This window comes from Dipodomys merriami, unplaced genomic scaffold (assembly GCF_024711535.1).
Source record: "Dipodomys merriami isolate MVZ:Mamm:240054 unplaced genomic scaffold, mDipMer1.0.p SCAF_52, whole genome shotgun sequence".
Classification (NCBI taxonomy): domain Eukaryota; kingdom Metazoa; phylum Chordata; class Mammalia; order Rodentia; family Heteromyidae; genus Dipodomys; species Dipodomys merriami.
Genome location: NW_027206091.1, coordinates 1341968 through 1359360, shown reverse-complemented (window position 1 = coordinate 1359360; position 17393 = coordinate 1341968). Strand labels below are relative to the sequence as shown.

At 34.7% G+C, this 17393-nt stretch overlaps 1 protein-coding gene across 3 annotated transcripts in view; it reads left to right on the top strand.

Moving 5' to 3' along the window:
- Positions 1-17393, top strand: part of Zcwpw2 (zinc finger CW-type and PWWP domain containing 2) — a 105215-nt gene that overhangs the window by 27924 nt on the left and 59898 nt on the right. For all 3 annotated transcript variants that reach the window (XM_069998507.1, XM_069998506.1, XM_069998508.1), the window contains one exon: positions 10139-10483. In XM_069998507.1, the coding sequence (XP_069854608.1) occupies positions 10197-10483 (287 nt within the window). In that variant the 5' untranslated portion in view covers positions 10139-10196. The remainder of the gene's footprint in view (positions 1-10138; positions 10484-17393) is intronic.

The window sequence follows — 17393 nt, the reverse complement described above, 5'->3', positions numbered from 1 at the left end:
TCTCTCCTATCTTTTTGGCTCCCTTATCAAGTATTAGATAGATATAGGTATATAGGTTTATTTCTGGGTCTTCTATTCTGGTTAATTGGTCCTTGAACTTGTTTTTGTGCCAGTAACAAGCTGTTTTCATTACTAGAGCTCTGCAATAGAATTTGAAGTCTTGAAATGTTGTTCTTCCTGCACTACATTTTTTTAAATTAAGTAGTTGTATAAAGGGGTTTTAATTCCAGAAGTCAATTTATATTGTTAATCAATGTCACCTTTCAGCACAATGTTTTTGCCCAGAATTGCTTTTGTGATTCCTGACCTTTTGTGGTTCTGTATGAATTTTTGTATCTTTTTTGTATCTCAGAGAAGAATGTCATTGACATTTTGATAGGTATTGCATTGAATTTGTAAATTGCCTTCGACATTATTGGCATTTTCACAATATTAATTCTGCAAATCCAAGAATACAGGAAGTCTTTCAACATCTTTTTTTTTTTTTTCATGGGCCTGAACTCTGGGTCTGGGTGCTGTCCCTCAGTTCTTCAGCTCAAGGCTAGTGCTCTACCACTTGAACCACAGCACCACTCCTGGCTTTTTCTGCTTATGTGGTGCTGAGGAATTGAACCCAGGGCCTCATGCATGCAAGGCAAGCACTCTACCACTGAGCCACCTTCCCAGCCCTCTTTCAACATCTAATGTCCTTTTCAATTTTTTTCTTCAAGAATTTATAATTTTTATTGTAGGACCTTGGTTAATTTGATTCCTAGGTATTTTTAATATTTTAGAAACTATGACAAATTGAGCTGCTTTTCTGGTTTTACATTCATCTTCTCATTGTTAGTGTACAGAAACTATATTGATTTTTGTGGATTGACATACACTGTTATTGTACTCAACTTCTCTGGCTATAAAAGAAATGCAAATCAAACCAACATTGAGATTTCACCTCACCCCAGTTAGAACGGCTATAATCAAGAAACCTAATAACAAAAGATGCTGGAGGGGATGTGGCCAAAAGGGAACCCTACTGCACTGTTGGTGGAGTGTAAACTTGTTCAACCACTTTGGAACTCAGAATGGAGGTTCCTCAAAAGACTACACATAGACATCCCCTATGACTAAGCAATCCTATTTCTGAGCATTTACCCCAATGATCACAAACAAGGCCATACTAAAGTTACCAGCACAACTATGTTTATTGCAGCATTATTCACCATACCTAAGATATGGAACCAATTCAGATGTTCCTCAGTAGATGAATGGATCGAGGAAATGTGGTGTATATGTATATGTGTATATATATAATAGAATTCTATGCTTCCATCAGAAAGAGTGACACCGCCCCATTTATTAGAAAAAGCGATGACCTGGAAAGAATCATTTTAAGTAAGTAAGCCAGACCCAAAGAAATATAGGTCCTGGGGCTGGGAAGGTGGCTCAGAAGTAGAGCACTTGCCTTGCATGCCTGAGGCCCTGGGTTCGATTCCTCAGCACCACATAAGCAAAAAGAAAAAAGCCAGAAGTGGCGCTGTGGCTCAAGTGGTAGAGCACTAGCCTTGAGCTGAAGAGCTGAGGGACAGTGCCCAGGCCCAGAGTTCAGGCCCCACAACCGGACCTCCCCCCCCCCAAAAACAAACAAACAAACAAAAAAAGAAATATAGGTCCCATGGTTTCCCTTATTTGCAATAACTAGTATACATCTAGGATAATCTTACCAGACAAGCAGAAAAGCTCAAAAGCTATGTACATATGACCATATAGGATGATGCGAAGCAAAACTAACATGGACACAAGAGGTTTTTCTTTGTTGTTGTTGTTTTTAATGTATGTTCTTCCCCCTATGGTATATATCTCCTGTTGTCACTGTATTTGATTTTGGTACCCTGCATCATATCATATATATATCATTTGGGGAGGAGAAGGGGAAAAACAAAATGAAACAAGGACACAAGATGACCCATTGCAACAATGATACTCACAAGACACAGTGTTGGATATGATCTTTACAACTTCAGTGGAGCTGGGGGAGGGGCAGGGGGAGAAGTGGGGGAGGTGGAAGAGGGAAGGGATAGTAGGAAAAAAACACAGGAGGAGGTTACAATGTTCAACAAGAAATGTACTCATTAACTTACTCATGTAACTGTAACCTCTCTGGACAGCATCTTTACAATAAAATAAAATTGAAACAAAGAATTTGAAGGTGGATTCTATGGTTCTTTAGATATAGTATCTTGTCATCTGTAAATAAGGATGGTTTGAATTTTTCTTTCCTTATTTGTATCTCTTTTTTATATTTTTCTTGCCTTCTTATTATTGTTTTTTGGGGGGGTCCGGTCGTGGGGCCTGAACTCTGGGCCTGGCACTGTCCCTCAGCTCTTCAGCTCAAGGCTAGCGCTCTACCACTTGAGCCACAGCGCCACTTCTGGCTTTTTTTTTCTTTTTGCTTATGTGGTGCTGAGGAATCGAACCCAGGGCCTCAGGCATGCAAGGCCAGCGCTCTACCACTGAGCCACCTTCCCAGCCCGCCTTATATTTCTTCATAGAAGTTCTACTACTATATTGAAAAAGAGTGGAGACATTGGAATCCTTGTCTTGTTCCTGATTTAAGAGAAAATGGTTTTGTTTTTTTTTAAATAATGTTGGCTGTAGGTTTGTCATCAACAGTCTTTAATATGCTAAGGAATGTTTCAACTATTCCTAGTTACCCTACAGCTTTTATCATAAAAGGGAGGTTGGATTTTTGTCTAGGGCTTCTGCAACTATTGATGATTATATGATGCTTGTTTTTGGTTCTTTGATGTGTTTTGTTACTTTCATTGATTTGTGTGTATTGATCAGTATTGCAACCCTTGGATGAATCCCACGTGATTATAGTTTAGGAATTTCTTTTTTTTTTTTTTTTTTTTTTTTTTTTTTTTTTTTTTAGGAATGTCTTGATAAGTCATTACATTTGGTTCACAGTATTTTATTAAGGAGATTTGCATTTATGCTCATCAAAGAGATTGGTCTATAGTTGTCTTTCTTTCTTTAGTCCCCATCTGGTTTTTGAATAAGTGTAATGTTGTCTTCAAAGAATGAATTTAGTAGTGACTGTTCCTTTTTATTTTATGGAAGAGTTTAAGGAGTATTGGTGTTACTTTTGCTTTCAAGGTCTTATAGAATTCAGCTGTGCAACTATATAGACCTGGTCTTTTCTTTGTTGTCAATTTAATTTCATTATTTTTGGTGGATCTTAAAATATTTAGTATGCTCTAGACTCACTTATGATACATTGATATTATCTAGGAATACATTCATTTCTACCAGATTGTACAGTTTGTTGGTTTAAAGATTTGCAAAGAATTCCTTTATAGTATTCTGAATTTTACTCGTATCTGCTGTCATGTCCCCTTTTTCATTTATGATTATATTTATTTGGGTGATCTCTCTCTCTGTCTCTCCCTCTTTTGTCAGGTCTACTAAAGGTTCATCATTTCTGTTTATTTTTTCAAAGAACTGACTTTTTGTTTTTTTGATTATATAGTTCTTTTAGTCTGTAAGTCATGTATTTCTGATCTAATCTTAATTATTTCTTACTGTCCACTGGCTTTAGATTTGGCTTATTCTTGTTTTCCTAGAAGTTTGAAATGCAACTTGAGACTTAATTTTAGATAATAGTTATAACCTTTCCTTAGTATTGCCTTAGTTGTATCCCCACTAGTCCAGTATGTTGTATGTTTATTTACATCAGATTCTAGGAACTTGAATTTTCCTTCTTACCTCCTCAGTGACCCACTGATCACTCTACTCAGCTATTTGTTGCTCAGTTTCCATGAGTCTGAGTATTTTCTGTGGTGTTCTTGCTATTCAGATCTAATTTTATTTTGTTACAATCTGACAGCATACAAGGAGTAATTTCAGTTGTGCTGAAACTTACTTTATGACCTAGGATATCATCTGTTTTGGTCGATGTTACATGGGCTCTCAAAAAGAATGTCTATTGTTCTAGTGCTGAATGAAATATTGTGGGTGTCTGTAAGGTCCAGTTGGTCTGTACCATCAATTAATTGTATGGCTTCTTTGCTGACTTTTTTGACTGAATGATCTATCCATTGGTGACAGTGGTGTGTTGAAGTCTCCAAGTGATTGTTGTATTTTGAGTCAGATGTGTTTTAATATCTACTAGTCTTTGTTTGTAAAAGTTAGGTGCTCCAGCATTTGATATGTAGATTTTAAGAAAATGGTGGCAGCTATCTGTGCCACTATTTCTATCCTGCTGTTTTGATTTGCATTTCCTGTTTCTATCAGTCCTTATACTTCTGAAAAAATCTCAGTTTAGCCATTTACCCATTTACTCATTTGACTAGGGATTCTTTGAAGGTTTAAGTTCTTGAGGCTTTTCTTTATTTTGGATGTTAGGCCATCAGACAACAAAATTTTGAATCCCACTTTTTAATCCAATCTGATAATCTCTGTATTGTTAAAGTGAATTAAGCCCATTAATATTTAGGTTAATAATTGATAAATATTTGATGGCTATGTTGGTTTTTTCCAGGTTTATCATCAGTTTTATTTGTTCATTTCTTCTACTATTACTCATCTTCATCTGTTGCTGCTTTATTAGATTAAGCATATTTTAATTTCTCCATTCTTTCTGTACCCCATTCTGCTTTTAAGTTTTATTCTCTCCTAGATTTTTGTTTTTGTGAACAGAGTATTCTTCTCTATGTAATATTTCCTTAAGTATCTTCTACAGTACAAGTTTGATGGACATGCAGAATTTTAGCTTATTCTTATTCAAGAATATTTTCCTTTCTTAAAAAAATGGAATCACAACTCTTCCTGATACATTATCCTTGATTTGCAGTTGTATCCCATAGCTTGAAATATATTGTTTCTTGATTTCCTAACATATAGGGCTTTTGCTCAGAGGTCAATGTGATTCTTAGGTATTTATCTTTGTATATGAGTTGATACTTTTCTTGTGAAGCTTTTGGTATCCTTTATTTTCTATTACAGGCATTTTAGTTATGATGTGACATGATATTGTTCTCTGTTTTTTGTTGTTGTTTTTTGGATTACCTTCTATACATGTCTGTCTATACATTACCAAATTAAAGACACATTATGCCTTTTATTGAATAGATTTTCTTGCCTTTAGGTTGTATTTCTCCTTTTTTATTATATTCTATGAGTTCTTAAGTCTGGTTATGTTTCAGTTCCAGACCATGTGATTTGAGCCCTGTAAGCTATGATTGTATTCCTCCTCCTCCTCCTCCTGCTTCTGCTTCTTTTTGGTTATTTTCTAAGTGCTTTATTTTACAAGTCTTTTTCTCTATCTTTGATAGTCTTTTTCTGCTTAATTTTATCTTCTGGCACTATCTTCTATGGTTTTTACTTGATTTATTGATTTTTTATTTCTGTAATTTTGTTTGTTTTTTCCCAACACTTCCATTTCCTAGCTGACAGATTTCTGACTTTTTTGTGTACCACTTGAGTTGAAAACTTTATCTGTTTATTTGAATTGACTTTGATCTTATTTAAATTGTCTTTGATGTTTTATTTTTTAAGAAGTAGGATTTTGAATTCTTTATCTGATATTTCAGGCACATCATTGTCTCTGGATTTGTTTATTGATTGTTGTGAGGTGTTAGATGCATGCTATTTCCCTGCTTTGATACATTTCTGTGTTATCATTCCTGCATCATTCAGAATGAATTTCTCTTTTAATTCTGCTTACATGAGAGATTGCTGACTAACTGTAGCAATGAGGTCTAAAATTAAGCAAAACTCAAGTATTTAAATGAATTAAGAAACAAGTTGATACCTCAAGCACTGCTTCTTTCCCAATATGATTGTTAAAGAATAGATTTTTATTTTTACATGATAAACTTTGAGCTTAAGGGTTAGAATTAATTTAAAATATTAGGCAATGTAATGGATGATGTGAAAAAGGAAACACCTGGAAGTGATGTAAAAAGCATAAGAAATAATAGTGTGAGAAAGAACTGGAATATTGTTGCTGGGAAATGCAGAATGTTTTGGAAGTAGAATCAAAGGCGAAATGAAAAGTAATAAATAAATTAGCAGAAATAAAACCACATAGAACTCATTAGCCAAAAATGAACAAATCAAAACAAAGAAAAATCAATCTATCTTTCTGAAAATAGATGTGAATAGCTAGCTGTTCATTGTCTACTTGTTTTATGTTCTCCTATCTTTGCTTCTCTGAAGATAGTCAGTTTTGATATTGCCTTAAATATCTCCCTGAATGAGTGTGTGTGGGGAGATCTCTTCTGAATATAGACTTCTGTAATTCTATAGTTCCATATTACCTTTCGGCCCTGGATTATCAAGGTACAATTTGGATGCTATCATAATTGATTATGTTTCTGGACCAGAGCAGCTGGAATGAATTGGAAAAGGTCCTACCAAGAACTTCTTATAGGCTGGATTTCTCTGTCTGGATTCCGATAAAGTTTGGGAGTTTCGTGGAGTATTCTTCCACATTCCTTACTAGAAAAAAAAATATAACCATAGGGATTTTAGTTCTTTATTCTCATCAACAGTTATATCATCCACCTCTCCTATGCACAAAAATTAGAGATTTCAGAGTTGTTTTGCCATACATCAAGTAGACTTGATATTTAAGAATACTTTAGTTATACTTCCTTTGACAAGTGAAAAATGCACATTCTTTTTAACATCTTACTGGATATCCTCCAAAAGTAACCACATTCTATGTCATAAGGAAATTGTAAATACAAAAATTAAATAATATCATGTTTTTCTTGTCTCGTCAGGTCGAAATGGAATAAAACTAGAAATCAATAATAAGGTAAACTACAGAAATATATAATCTCATAAAGGGTAGACACTGCTTTAAAGTATGAATAGATCACAGAAGCAATTAGGGGAAATTTAAATCCTTCTGAGAACAAATTAAAGTGCCACCTATCCAAATCTGTGAGATATATGAAAAGCAGTTCTAAAAGAGAAGTTCCAGCAAAGACTGACTTCATTAAAAAAAATCAAAGAGACCAAGTAAATTATCTAACATTGCACCTTTCAGAAGAAGACCAATAAATATATGGATAAAGGTTCAACATTTTTAACCATGAAGGAAATGCAAATTCAAACACTTGTAATTCCATTTGCCCTAGTCAGAATACCAATCATCAACAAAACAAACAACATCTAACATTGGTGAAGATTCATAATTAAAGGAACCCCAAGATAGGGACACAAGTGGTTTTTTCTTTCTTGCTATTATTCCTAACGTATTTATAATGTACCATGTGATTTTTTTTTTTGTTTCTTTGTATGTTCCTCCCCCATGGTATAACCCCTGTATTTGATGTCAGTGCCCTGCATCTTGTATATACACTTGGGAGGTGAAAAAACAAAATGCTTAAATAGGGATACAGGTTGACCCATTGTAACAATGAGATGTACAAGACACTATATTGAAAAACGAGCTTTACAATTTAGATGAGTAAGGGGTGGAGGGTTGTGGGGGGAGGGGGAGAGGAATGTAGTTGTGGAGGTAGGAGGGAAGAGAAGGTAGGGGAAAAACAAAGGAGGAGGTAACAATGCTTGATAGGAAATATACTCATGACCTTGCTCATGTAACTATACTCTGTACAGTATTTTTATAATAAAAACTATTGTAAAAATAAAAAAAGAGAAACCCTTATAAATTATTGAGGATTTAAAATAGTGTAGCCATTATGGAAATAGCTTAGAGTTCCCCTCAAAATTCTATAACTAGAACTACAGTGTGGTCTTGCCATACTACTCCTGGACATAGATTCAAAGGAATATTAAGGCAGCATATAATAGGGATGCCTTCATAGCCATGCTTTTATAGCAGCATTATTCACAAGAGACAAACTGTGGAATTAATCTGTCGATCATCCAGTGAATAGATGAAGAAATTGTGTTATATATACACAATGAAATAGTATTCAGGCAAAAAGAAGGTACCAGTGGCTCACATCTGTAATCCTTGCTACCCAGGAGTTTGACATCTCAGGATTGTGGTTCAAAGCCAGCTGGGGCCAAAAAGTCCCCCTGAAAATCTTATCTCCAATTAAACACTCAAAAAACTGGAAATGGTACTATTGCTTAAAGTGGTAGAGCACTAGCATTGAGCAAAAGAGCTCAAGAACAGCGTCCAGGCCCCATGTTTAAGCCCCACAACTAACTTTAAAAAAAGTTTTTTAAATTTTTAAAAAAGGAATGAAATTGGGATGGGAATGTGGCTTAGTGGTAGAGTGCTTGCCTAGAATGCGTGAAGCTCTGGGTTCGATTCCTCAGTACCACATACACAGAAAAAGCCAAGAGGATGTGCCGTGACTCACATGGTAGAATGTTAGCCTTGAACAAAAGAAGCTCAGGGACAGTGCTCAGACCCTAAGTTTAAGCGCCAAAACTGGCAAAAAAAAAAAAAAAAAAAAAGAGGAATGAAATTATGTCATTTTCAGGGAAATGGATGAAACTGTGAATCATCATTGTTGATGAAATAAGCTAGACTGAGAAAAATAATCTAGATCTAATTAAACAAAGGACATGATTGGAAAATAGGAAGGACTACTTAGAGTAGATACCAGTGGAGAGTGGGTGAAAGAAGATCTCAAAAGGGAGAGGACATGAAAAGAGAATATCAAAAAGGATGAATATGAATGAAGTATTTTATAAATGTATTAAAATGTATTGAAAATAGAATTATAGCTCTTGTTATAACATTTTTTGAAAAGATGGGAAGAGGATACAAGAAAGAATTATAGAGGAGTAATTTGATCAAACTTTAATGTATGAATTTATGGAAATATTAGAGTCCATCCCATCTGTACAGTTAATATACACCAATGAATATTATATTTACATGTATAGAATATGAAAAAGCTAATGATTTACCATGATAAAGACTTACTGTAAATATGTACTTAAACAATATGTTGTTGGTAGACATGTAAAACAATAAATCTTTCTTTGTAGTAACTGTCGTATCTGTCACAGTACATGTATCTGTTTTGTTTGTTATGTAAAATTTCACCATTAATAATTTAGCAATACCAGCATGGAAATTACAGATATTGTTAGTTTTACTTGTATTTTTAGTTACATTAATTTCTTAGTATACATAGAAATTATTCTTGATTTTAAATATGGGAAACTGATACCCATAACTCTGTTTACATAAATTAATTCTCATGATAAAAAGTGGGTTCTGCTTCTTAGAGGATACAAAAAGGATTTTGCAGTAAGGGAGGGAGGAAGTGTGAAAATGCAATTAGAGTATTCAGTATATACTATGTTGCTATGTGTCTTGTAGGCAGAAATGGGAGGGGAAAACTAGGGGAAACAGAAGGAAGGAATGACATTGTCCAAAGAAGAAATGTATGCATTGATTGAATTGTGAAATGGTAACACCTCTGTACAATACTTAATAACAATAAATTATATTTTTAAAAAACTTGAGAAAATTTTGAATTATATGTGAAAGGTAAAACTGCATAAACAAGATTATTTTTTGGATTATGCTTAAATTTTTATGTGAAATATTTTACTAAATTTTCCTGACATTTTGGAAGAGAAAAGGATCAACAACTTCCTTATATGTACTCCAGGAACAGTATAGTCTAGTGGATAATGCACAGTTTAGAACTGAGCTACATACACTTACATTTCAGATCTGCCTTGTACTATCTCTTGCACTTAAACTTTTATCAGCTTAAACTTTCTGTGTTAAAACACATTATGTGTAAGACTATCAAATAATACCTAGTGACTTTGGGTGTGATAGTAATCTTAGTATTAAGGACGATGAGGTAAAACAATGGAGAAATTGAGGCTGGACTTGGTTATATAGTAAGAGCCTATCTTAAGAAAGTATTGGATATCTATGAGATATGTTCTGTGTAATAGGGTAATAAAAATTAGCTCACCACTATTTCTATCACATTAATTTTTTTTCTTAATTTGAATTTGGGACCATTTTTAAAACTCAAGTGTTATTTCTATTTTGTTCCTTTGTTTCTGGGTAAGTAAAAAGATAATGTGGTTCTCATATATACCCTTTACAAGATATAGAAGAGGCAGTATTTTTCTGATTTTAGTTTGAATTTTATACTACTTAATTCTTAATATACCTTTTCCTGTTTTTCAGATTAAACGAAATTATTAAAAATTGGACAACAAATACATGAATATATTGTAACTGTGTAATGGACTCCCCAGGGGCAAATAATATGTTCATAAACAAAGTATGGGTTCAATGTGAGAATGAAAGTTGTTTGAAGTGGAGATTGTTGTCAAATGAGGATGCAATCAAAGTTAATCAAAATGAACCATGGTACTGCTACATGAACAATGATTCAAGATACAATAAGTGCTCAATTTCTGAAGAAGACTTTCCTGAAGAGTCTGAACTTCATAAAAATGGATATAAAATTGTCTATTCACAGCTCCCTCTGGGCAGCCTGGTTTTGGTAAAATTACAGAACTGGCCAAGGTAAGGTTTGTGTTATTTTGTGTAAACTATTGAGTTGTAGTCTTACTAGTTTTATGCATTCTCAGAATCTTTTTAAGGATGAATTTATTTGTTTCTAATTTCACTTTCAAATCTTTATTTCTAATCACTTATTTTTAATTTTTTCTACCTCTAATTTATGTTACTTTTTTCATCATGTTGACTATCATTTCTATTTCTCTTATCTCAACTTGAGATCTAAGGGCCAGTTTTTATTTCTTTGAAAACTTTGTGTCTATGGTAAACTTTCATATTTTTGCAAGGAATATTAATCATTTTTACCATAATACATTTATATTAGATTTTTCTGTGGTCTTGTCTTCCTATGTACTTTTACATAAAAATCTTACCATTCTTTGAGAAAGGAAGAGAAAGTTAGACTTTTTCTCAGTCTATTTCTCTTTGCTATTCATATAGATCATTCAGGTTGTTGTACCTTAACTTCACTTATGCTTTCCTCTGTCATATTTATTCTACCATTGAAATTACCTCATGAGCTTTTTATTGTATTTTTAGTTATAAAATATTCATCCATATCTTCTACTTATTTTCCATACTTTGTGTTCATTTTGGATATTATTTAAATCAGTTTAGTACTCTGCTTTTACTACTACATCAGAGGGATTAAAAACTCTCTTTATTAAGGCCAGGTGGGAATGGAAGTCCAGCTTTGTTCAACCTTTGTTGAGTCCCATAGAGGAGGGCCTTTTTACAGAAAAACAGAGGTGAGAATTCAGACTCCTTACAAACATGGATGGAAGCTTCAAGATACCCAATTACTACTCTCAGGTAATCTGCACTGATACCATGGTGGGGAAGGGGATCCTCCTGTTTGGACTTCTTTGCCAAATTGGAGTCAGGGGTGGAGGCAGACAAAATGCTTCAGTACTGCTGAATGACTTGAAATCCAGTATCATCAATAGTCTTTGCTGGTGGAGCCATAGATTTTTTTTTTCCTGATGTGTATCTGGAGTACAGAAGTTAGCATGTGAATTTTTTTATCTTACTGAACTGCTCTTCTATTGGTCTCTTGGCATAAAGATTATTTTTTAATCACTCTTTTCTGTTTGGGGGCTTATTTTCCACCACTGATATTTCCAGGCTTTTATGTTCTTTAATTCTCAATTTGAGAATATATAAGGCAAAAAGAAAGCCCAGTGGATATAGTGAATAAGAGATGACAAAATAGAAAATTTTTCAGTTAGACTTTGTAAATGAGAAAAAAATAAGAAAAAATATTAGAAAATTAACTTACAATTTTTTAAGTGAGGAACTGTACTGAGAACCACAGGAGAGAAATAGGACAACTAAAAAGTGTGGCAAAACAAAAGGCAGTGAAAACAATGGAAATTAAGAAACAATTTGCAGCTCTGGTCCCACCTTCGCCAGTGAGAGGCAGAAGAGGATGAAGCCTTTACTACAATGTAGACTTGGCATCCTCTATGACAGTGGCAGATTCAGCTCTGGAATAAATCCATACACTTTACAAACCCCAAACCTCAATGCAGGGATTTTTTTGGTCAGTGACTTCCCAAGAATGACAGGTGAGCATTAGACAAGAGAAATATTCACTCACATATGTCCCAAAGTAGTAGGGAGGTGCCATCTTGACAGGACCTCCTGTTCCAGTATGAGTAAAAGCATTTTCACTGTCTGTAGATCACATCCAGAAAAGCACCTAGCTTCCACCAGTAGAGTACTCAGATTATAGGTAAAACCAGAGTGATCAGGTTGTCATAACTTCTTGTAAGTAGCTTACAGCCAGGTAAATTCTAATACAAGCTTTACCTGGGGAGCTGTATTTAAAACAAAGAACAACTGAGAGTCAAACATAAATCTGGACACATTCTAACTTGGTCAAGCTGAGAGCATGCTTAGGTAAAGGCATGCAGAAAATGGCTCAAAACACTTGGCCAATGAGAGCCATCCTGTTGTCTGAGAGCTATCTTAAGAAAATGATTCATAAGAAAAGACTCAGATTATAGGAGATTTTAGGATTATTAGGGAGTTTTAGCTGCTTGAAATGGCCTCTAGGCATATAAACTCTAATCTTATAAAAGCTACAAGAGTGATCATTAGCTATGGATACAAAGGATAGTGAAGAGGGGGAAAGACCAATGAACTCAAAGGAATATTAAAATGACCAATAAAGTGATGAATGAATTCAAAGAGTATAAACAGCTAACAGAATTCAAAGAGAATACAAATAAACACGAATAAGGAAGCAATGCAAGATATGAAAGAGAACCTCAAAGACACAGATATTCTAAAAATTGCTCAAATTGCAATTCTGGGAATGCAAAGCTCAACAAGTCAAATTTTTAAGAAAGTACATCTTATCTATCAGCAGGGTTGCTTTAGCTGACAGTGGAAGGTGTCGAGGAGGGAGTGGGCTTTGGAGAGTTCATAGGACAAGGATAAAACTTGATGAACTTCTTTCTTTTTAGTAAAGACTTGAATCTTGCTGTCACTAAAGACAGTTGTTCCTAAAATTTCAATCTTTCCAATACAATGCAAGAATCTGCAGTCTTCCTCTCCCACACTGCACTTGCCTGGTTATACCCATGTTTCACACCACCAGTATCTGACCGGGCTGTGCCCTTATCCTGTTTTCTGTACCTATGTGGAGGTGTGAAGGTTCTTTCTCTCTCCCAATTACAGACTGGATATATACTTTCTTGTGTGTCCTGGTTCCTGATGTGAAATTGGTTAACACCTCTTGCTTGTATTGGGTAGCATGGGGATAAGAACTTAACTGGTTATTCTTGAGTTTCTTTTGCAATAAGCCAGTTTTATAATCTTTAAAAAATGTGGAAAGTCTCTGTGGATGTTAATTATCAGAATACAAGAGATTCAGAATAAGAATGTATTAGAACAGTCAGATGAAGAATGGCAGTAAAAACTTTTTTTTAAGAAAGAAAGGATTACTCAGGTCCTCTGAGACACTATTAAAAGATGACACTCCCAAATTATAGGCATAAAGCAAGAAGAGGTACAAACTAAAGGGATATAAATCATTTTCAGTTTTAAAACATAGGAGAAAATTTCCAGTGTTTTGGAAAAAATAGATATTGAGGTACACAAGATGTAAAGATACACATAAGATCAGATTAGGAAACTAAAACCCCAAGACAAATTATAAGTAAAATGTTGAGTATACAGAAAGGGAAGAATGAAAGCTCAAGGAGATTAGCACCCAATTACATATAATGGCAAACACATCACTATACCAACAGATTTCTTAATAGAAAACTTAAAAACAAAGAGACATGGAATCATATATTTCAAACACTGAAAGAAAATGAGTGCCAATGTAGATTATTCTATTCAGCAAAGCTACCATTCATAACTGAAAGACAAATGAAAATTTCCATAATAAACACCTGAAGCAATTTATTGTCATAAAACCAGAAGATACACAAGATACATAAAGGGATCCTATATAGGGAAGATAAACATTTTTTCCAAAGCATCTCTCAAATATATTTACTTACATTTTCTTACATTCAAGTTTCTTCAAATACACTGCACAAATTCTATGTATAGAATTTGAAGAAGCTTAAGTTTTGGCTCTGTTATGTTTAAAATTGGCAATTGAGAAGCTCTGAAAATCTTGAGCTTCCTATTTCTTCAGTTTTCCTTTCAAGGTATGAGAGGTAAATGGGTTTCTGTGAAAGATTATTGATGATCAGGAAGCACTTTGCAAATTTGTGTTGGCCATTCTCATTTGCTCCTAGAGATTCACATGCTGCCTCTCTCCAGCATTTTCTGTGCCCTCAGAGGCTGATCAGTAGCAAGGTTTCATTCCTTTTGGTTTTCTACTGGGCTGTGGGAAACCCCAGCTAAATTAGTGTAAGAAGGGAGGAAAGAGAACTCAAGGTATTCCTCCTGATTCCCTCTTTGACAGTCAGTTACCACTGATTGCTTTTATATATTGTCAAAACTATAAAGCATATAGAGTTCATAGAGATAGTTATACATAGGTAATTACTACTTATTTTATATAGAAAATATTACTCCCCAATATTTTTTCACTGTAAAATTTATTAATGACCTGTGCTTTTATCTGAACTTACATTTCTATGAAAAAAATCTTCATGAGAAAAATCAAAAACATTTCGAATGCCTATGGTCTCAGTTCTCCAGTAAAAAAACTCAAAGAATGGAAGAATGATTAAGAAGCAAATCTGATCATTTGTTACCTATAAAAATTTTTCTTGGCTGGGAAATTGGCTCAATGGTAGAGTGCTTGCATCACATGCATGAGGCCCTGGGTTCGACTCCTCAGCACCACATAAGCAGAAAAAAAGCCAGAAGAGGCACTGTCGCTGAAGATGTAGGGCACTAGCCTTGAGCTGAATTGCTGAGGGACAGATCCCAGGCCCAGAGTTCAGCACCTATGACCGACAAAAAAAAAATCTTACTGATAAAAACAAACATTAGCGACCAAACAAACTCAAAAGGCAGGCAGTTTCATATCTGAAAAGTAAACTTCAAATAAAATCAGTCAGAAGGGACAGAAAAAAGAGAACAATCCATCAAGAGGAAATACAATGGCTAACATCTAGGTGCCAAATATTGCTGCATCTACCTTCATTAAACAAATACTACTGCACTTAAAAGTACAGATCCCAGCACAATAGTAGTGGAGACTTTTTTAAAATTTCATTTTATTGTAAAGATGTTGTACAGACTTACATGTACAGTTACATGAGTAAGGTAATGAGTACATTTTTTATCGAGCATTTTTACCCCTCCTTTTTGTGCCCCACATTCACCAATAATAGGTCATCCTACCTATTGTAAAAAAAATTCTAAAAGAAATCTCAAAATGATATACCATATCAAGATAGTTTGACTCTAGGTATGCAGGTTGATTCAATAGAGGTACATTAATTGATATAAATAGATTTTTCTGGTACATTTTTCATTTATAGAAGACTGTAAATAGAACCTTTCAAAAATTTTCACTATAATAAGTAAATTCATGTGGTCACTAGAAATCATAATGTTAATCAAATGATGGTTCAGAAGGATTTTTTTTCTCCCAGATGTGTATGTGGAATCTATACAATAAGCATACTTGTAAACACACAGAGAATTATGCACGCATACAGGTACACACATAAAAAATTTGCAACTGTGGGACTGTTGAGGGGAATTAGGAAAGGAAGTACTATTGGAATGGAAAAAAGTGAAAAGAGATGGTGAATATAGTGGAAATACTTTGTGTACATGTGTCCAATGGATCAGTGAATTCTGTTGAGATTGATTTGGTCCGGGGAATGGAAGGAAAGGAGAGTCACAGTGACAATATCTTTTTTGGGGCATTTGTTTTTTATTTAAGTAAACTCTAAATTACTTTTTCTTAATAAATTGTACCTTTTGTATTACAGCCCCAATTTTACTGTTCCTGCTTTATCATCATTTTGTTCTTTTTTTTAAAAAAAGGTTCTTTTTTATAGTATATTATAATCATGAAAACTAATTGGATTCATGATGAAATTTTCACACTTGCACATAATGTACTGTGATCATATTCATTTCTTTTTTCTCTTTTCTCTTTTTTTCTTTTTTTTAATTGTGAAAATACTGTACAGAGGGGTTACAATTACATGGGCAAGATAATGAGTACATTTCAAGCATTGTAGCCTCCTCCTTTGTTTCCCCTTCTCATCCCATTCTCCCCCCACCCCCTCTCATATTAATTTCTTATCATACCATCCCCCCTCCCTTTTTTATTGGTGCTGGTCTGCAGCTTGAACTCAGGGCCTGAGTGCTATCCTTGAGCTTTTGTGTTCAAGGTTAGTATTCTACCATTTGAGCCACATCTCTACTTCAGGCTTTTGGGTAGTTTATTAGAGATCAGAGTCTCATGGACTTTGTTTCCCTGGCTAGCTTTGAACATGATCCTCTGATCTCAGCCACCTGAACAGTGAGGATTCTACATAAAAGAAAATGTGCAATAATACTTAACTTTTTAAATCTAGCTTATTTTGCTTAACATGATAATTTCTAGCCCCATTCATTTTCCTGAAAATTACATAATTCATTACACTACATGACTTCATGGTGTAGATAAAACATTTTCTTTATGTATTTCTTTTATATCAGTTCGAGTTAATTTCCTAGCTTGGCATTTGTACATATATAATGCTATGGTAAACATGGATGTGCAGGTATTGTTTATGTTGATTTACACTTCTTTGGATATATACCCAAGTTCAATATAGAAGGATCATAACACAAGTCTCCTATTAGTTTTTTTGATAAAACTTCTGATTCCCACAGTGGTTGTGGTAGTAGTTGTTTACTTTCCCACCAGAAGTGTGTAAGTTTCCTTTGCACTAGGCACTGGTGTTTCACACCTATATTCCTAGCTACTCAGGAAGCTGAGATCTAAGGATAGTGGTTCAAAACCAGCCTGGGAACCTATTATACCCAATAAACTACTCAGAAAAAGCCAGAAGCAGTGCTATGGCTCAAGTGGTAGAGTGTTAGCCTTGAGAAAAAAGAATCTCAGGGACAGCAACCAACCCTGAGTTCAAGTTTCATGACAGGCGCGCGTGCGTGCGCGCGCACACACACACACACACACACACACACACATGACAGGCGCGCGTGCGTGCGCGCGCGCACACACACACACACACACACACACACACACACACACACACACACACACACACACTGTCCCACATCTTTGCCAGAATCTGTTTATTTTTCCTTGCTGATTTCCTTTTGCCTTGGGTAAGAGAGAGCCTCTCTGTCATTTTGTTTGATATTTTGAATCTGTCAAAAGATTTTCTTGGAGAGTTCCGGGAAGATGGCGGAGGAGAAGCTGGAATCTGAACAAGCTCTCGCATAGAAAGCAATTTTAGAGTTCTAGTGA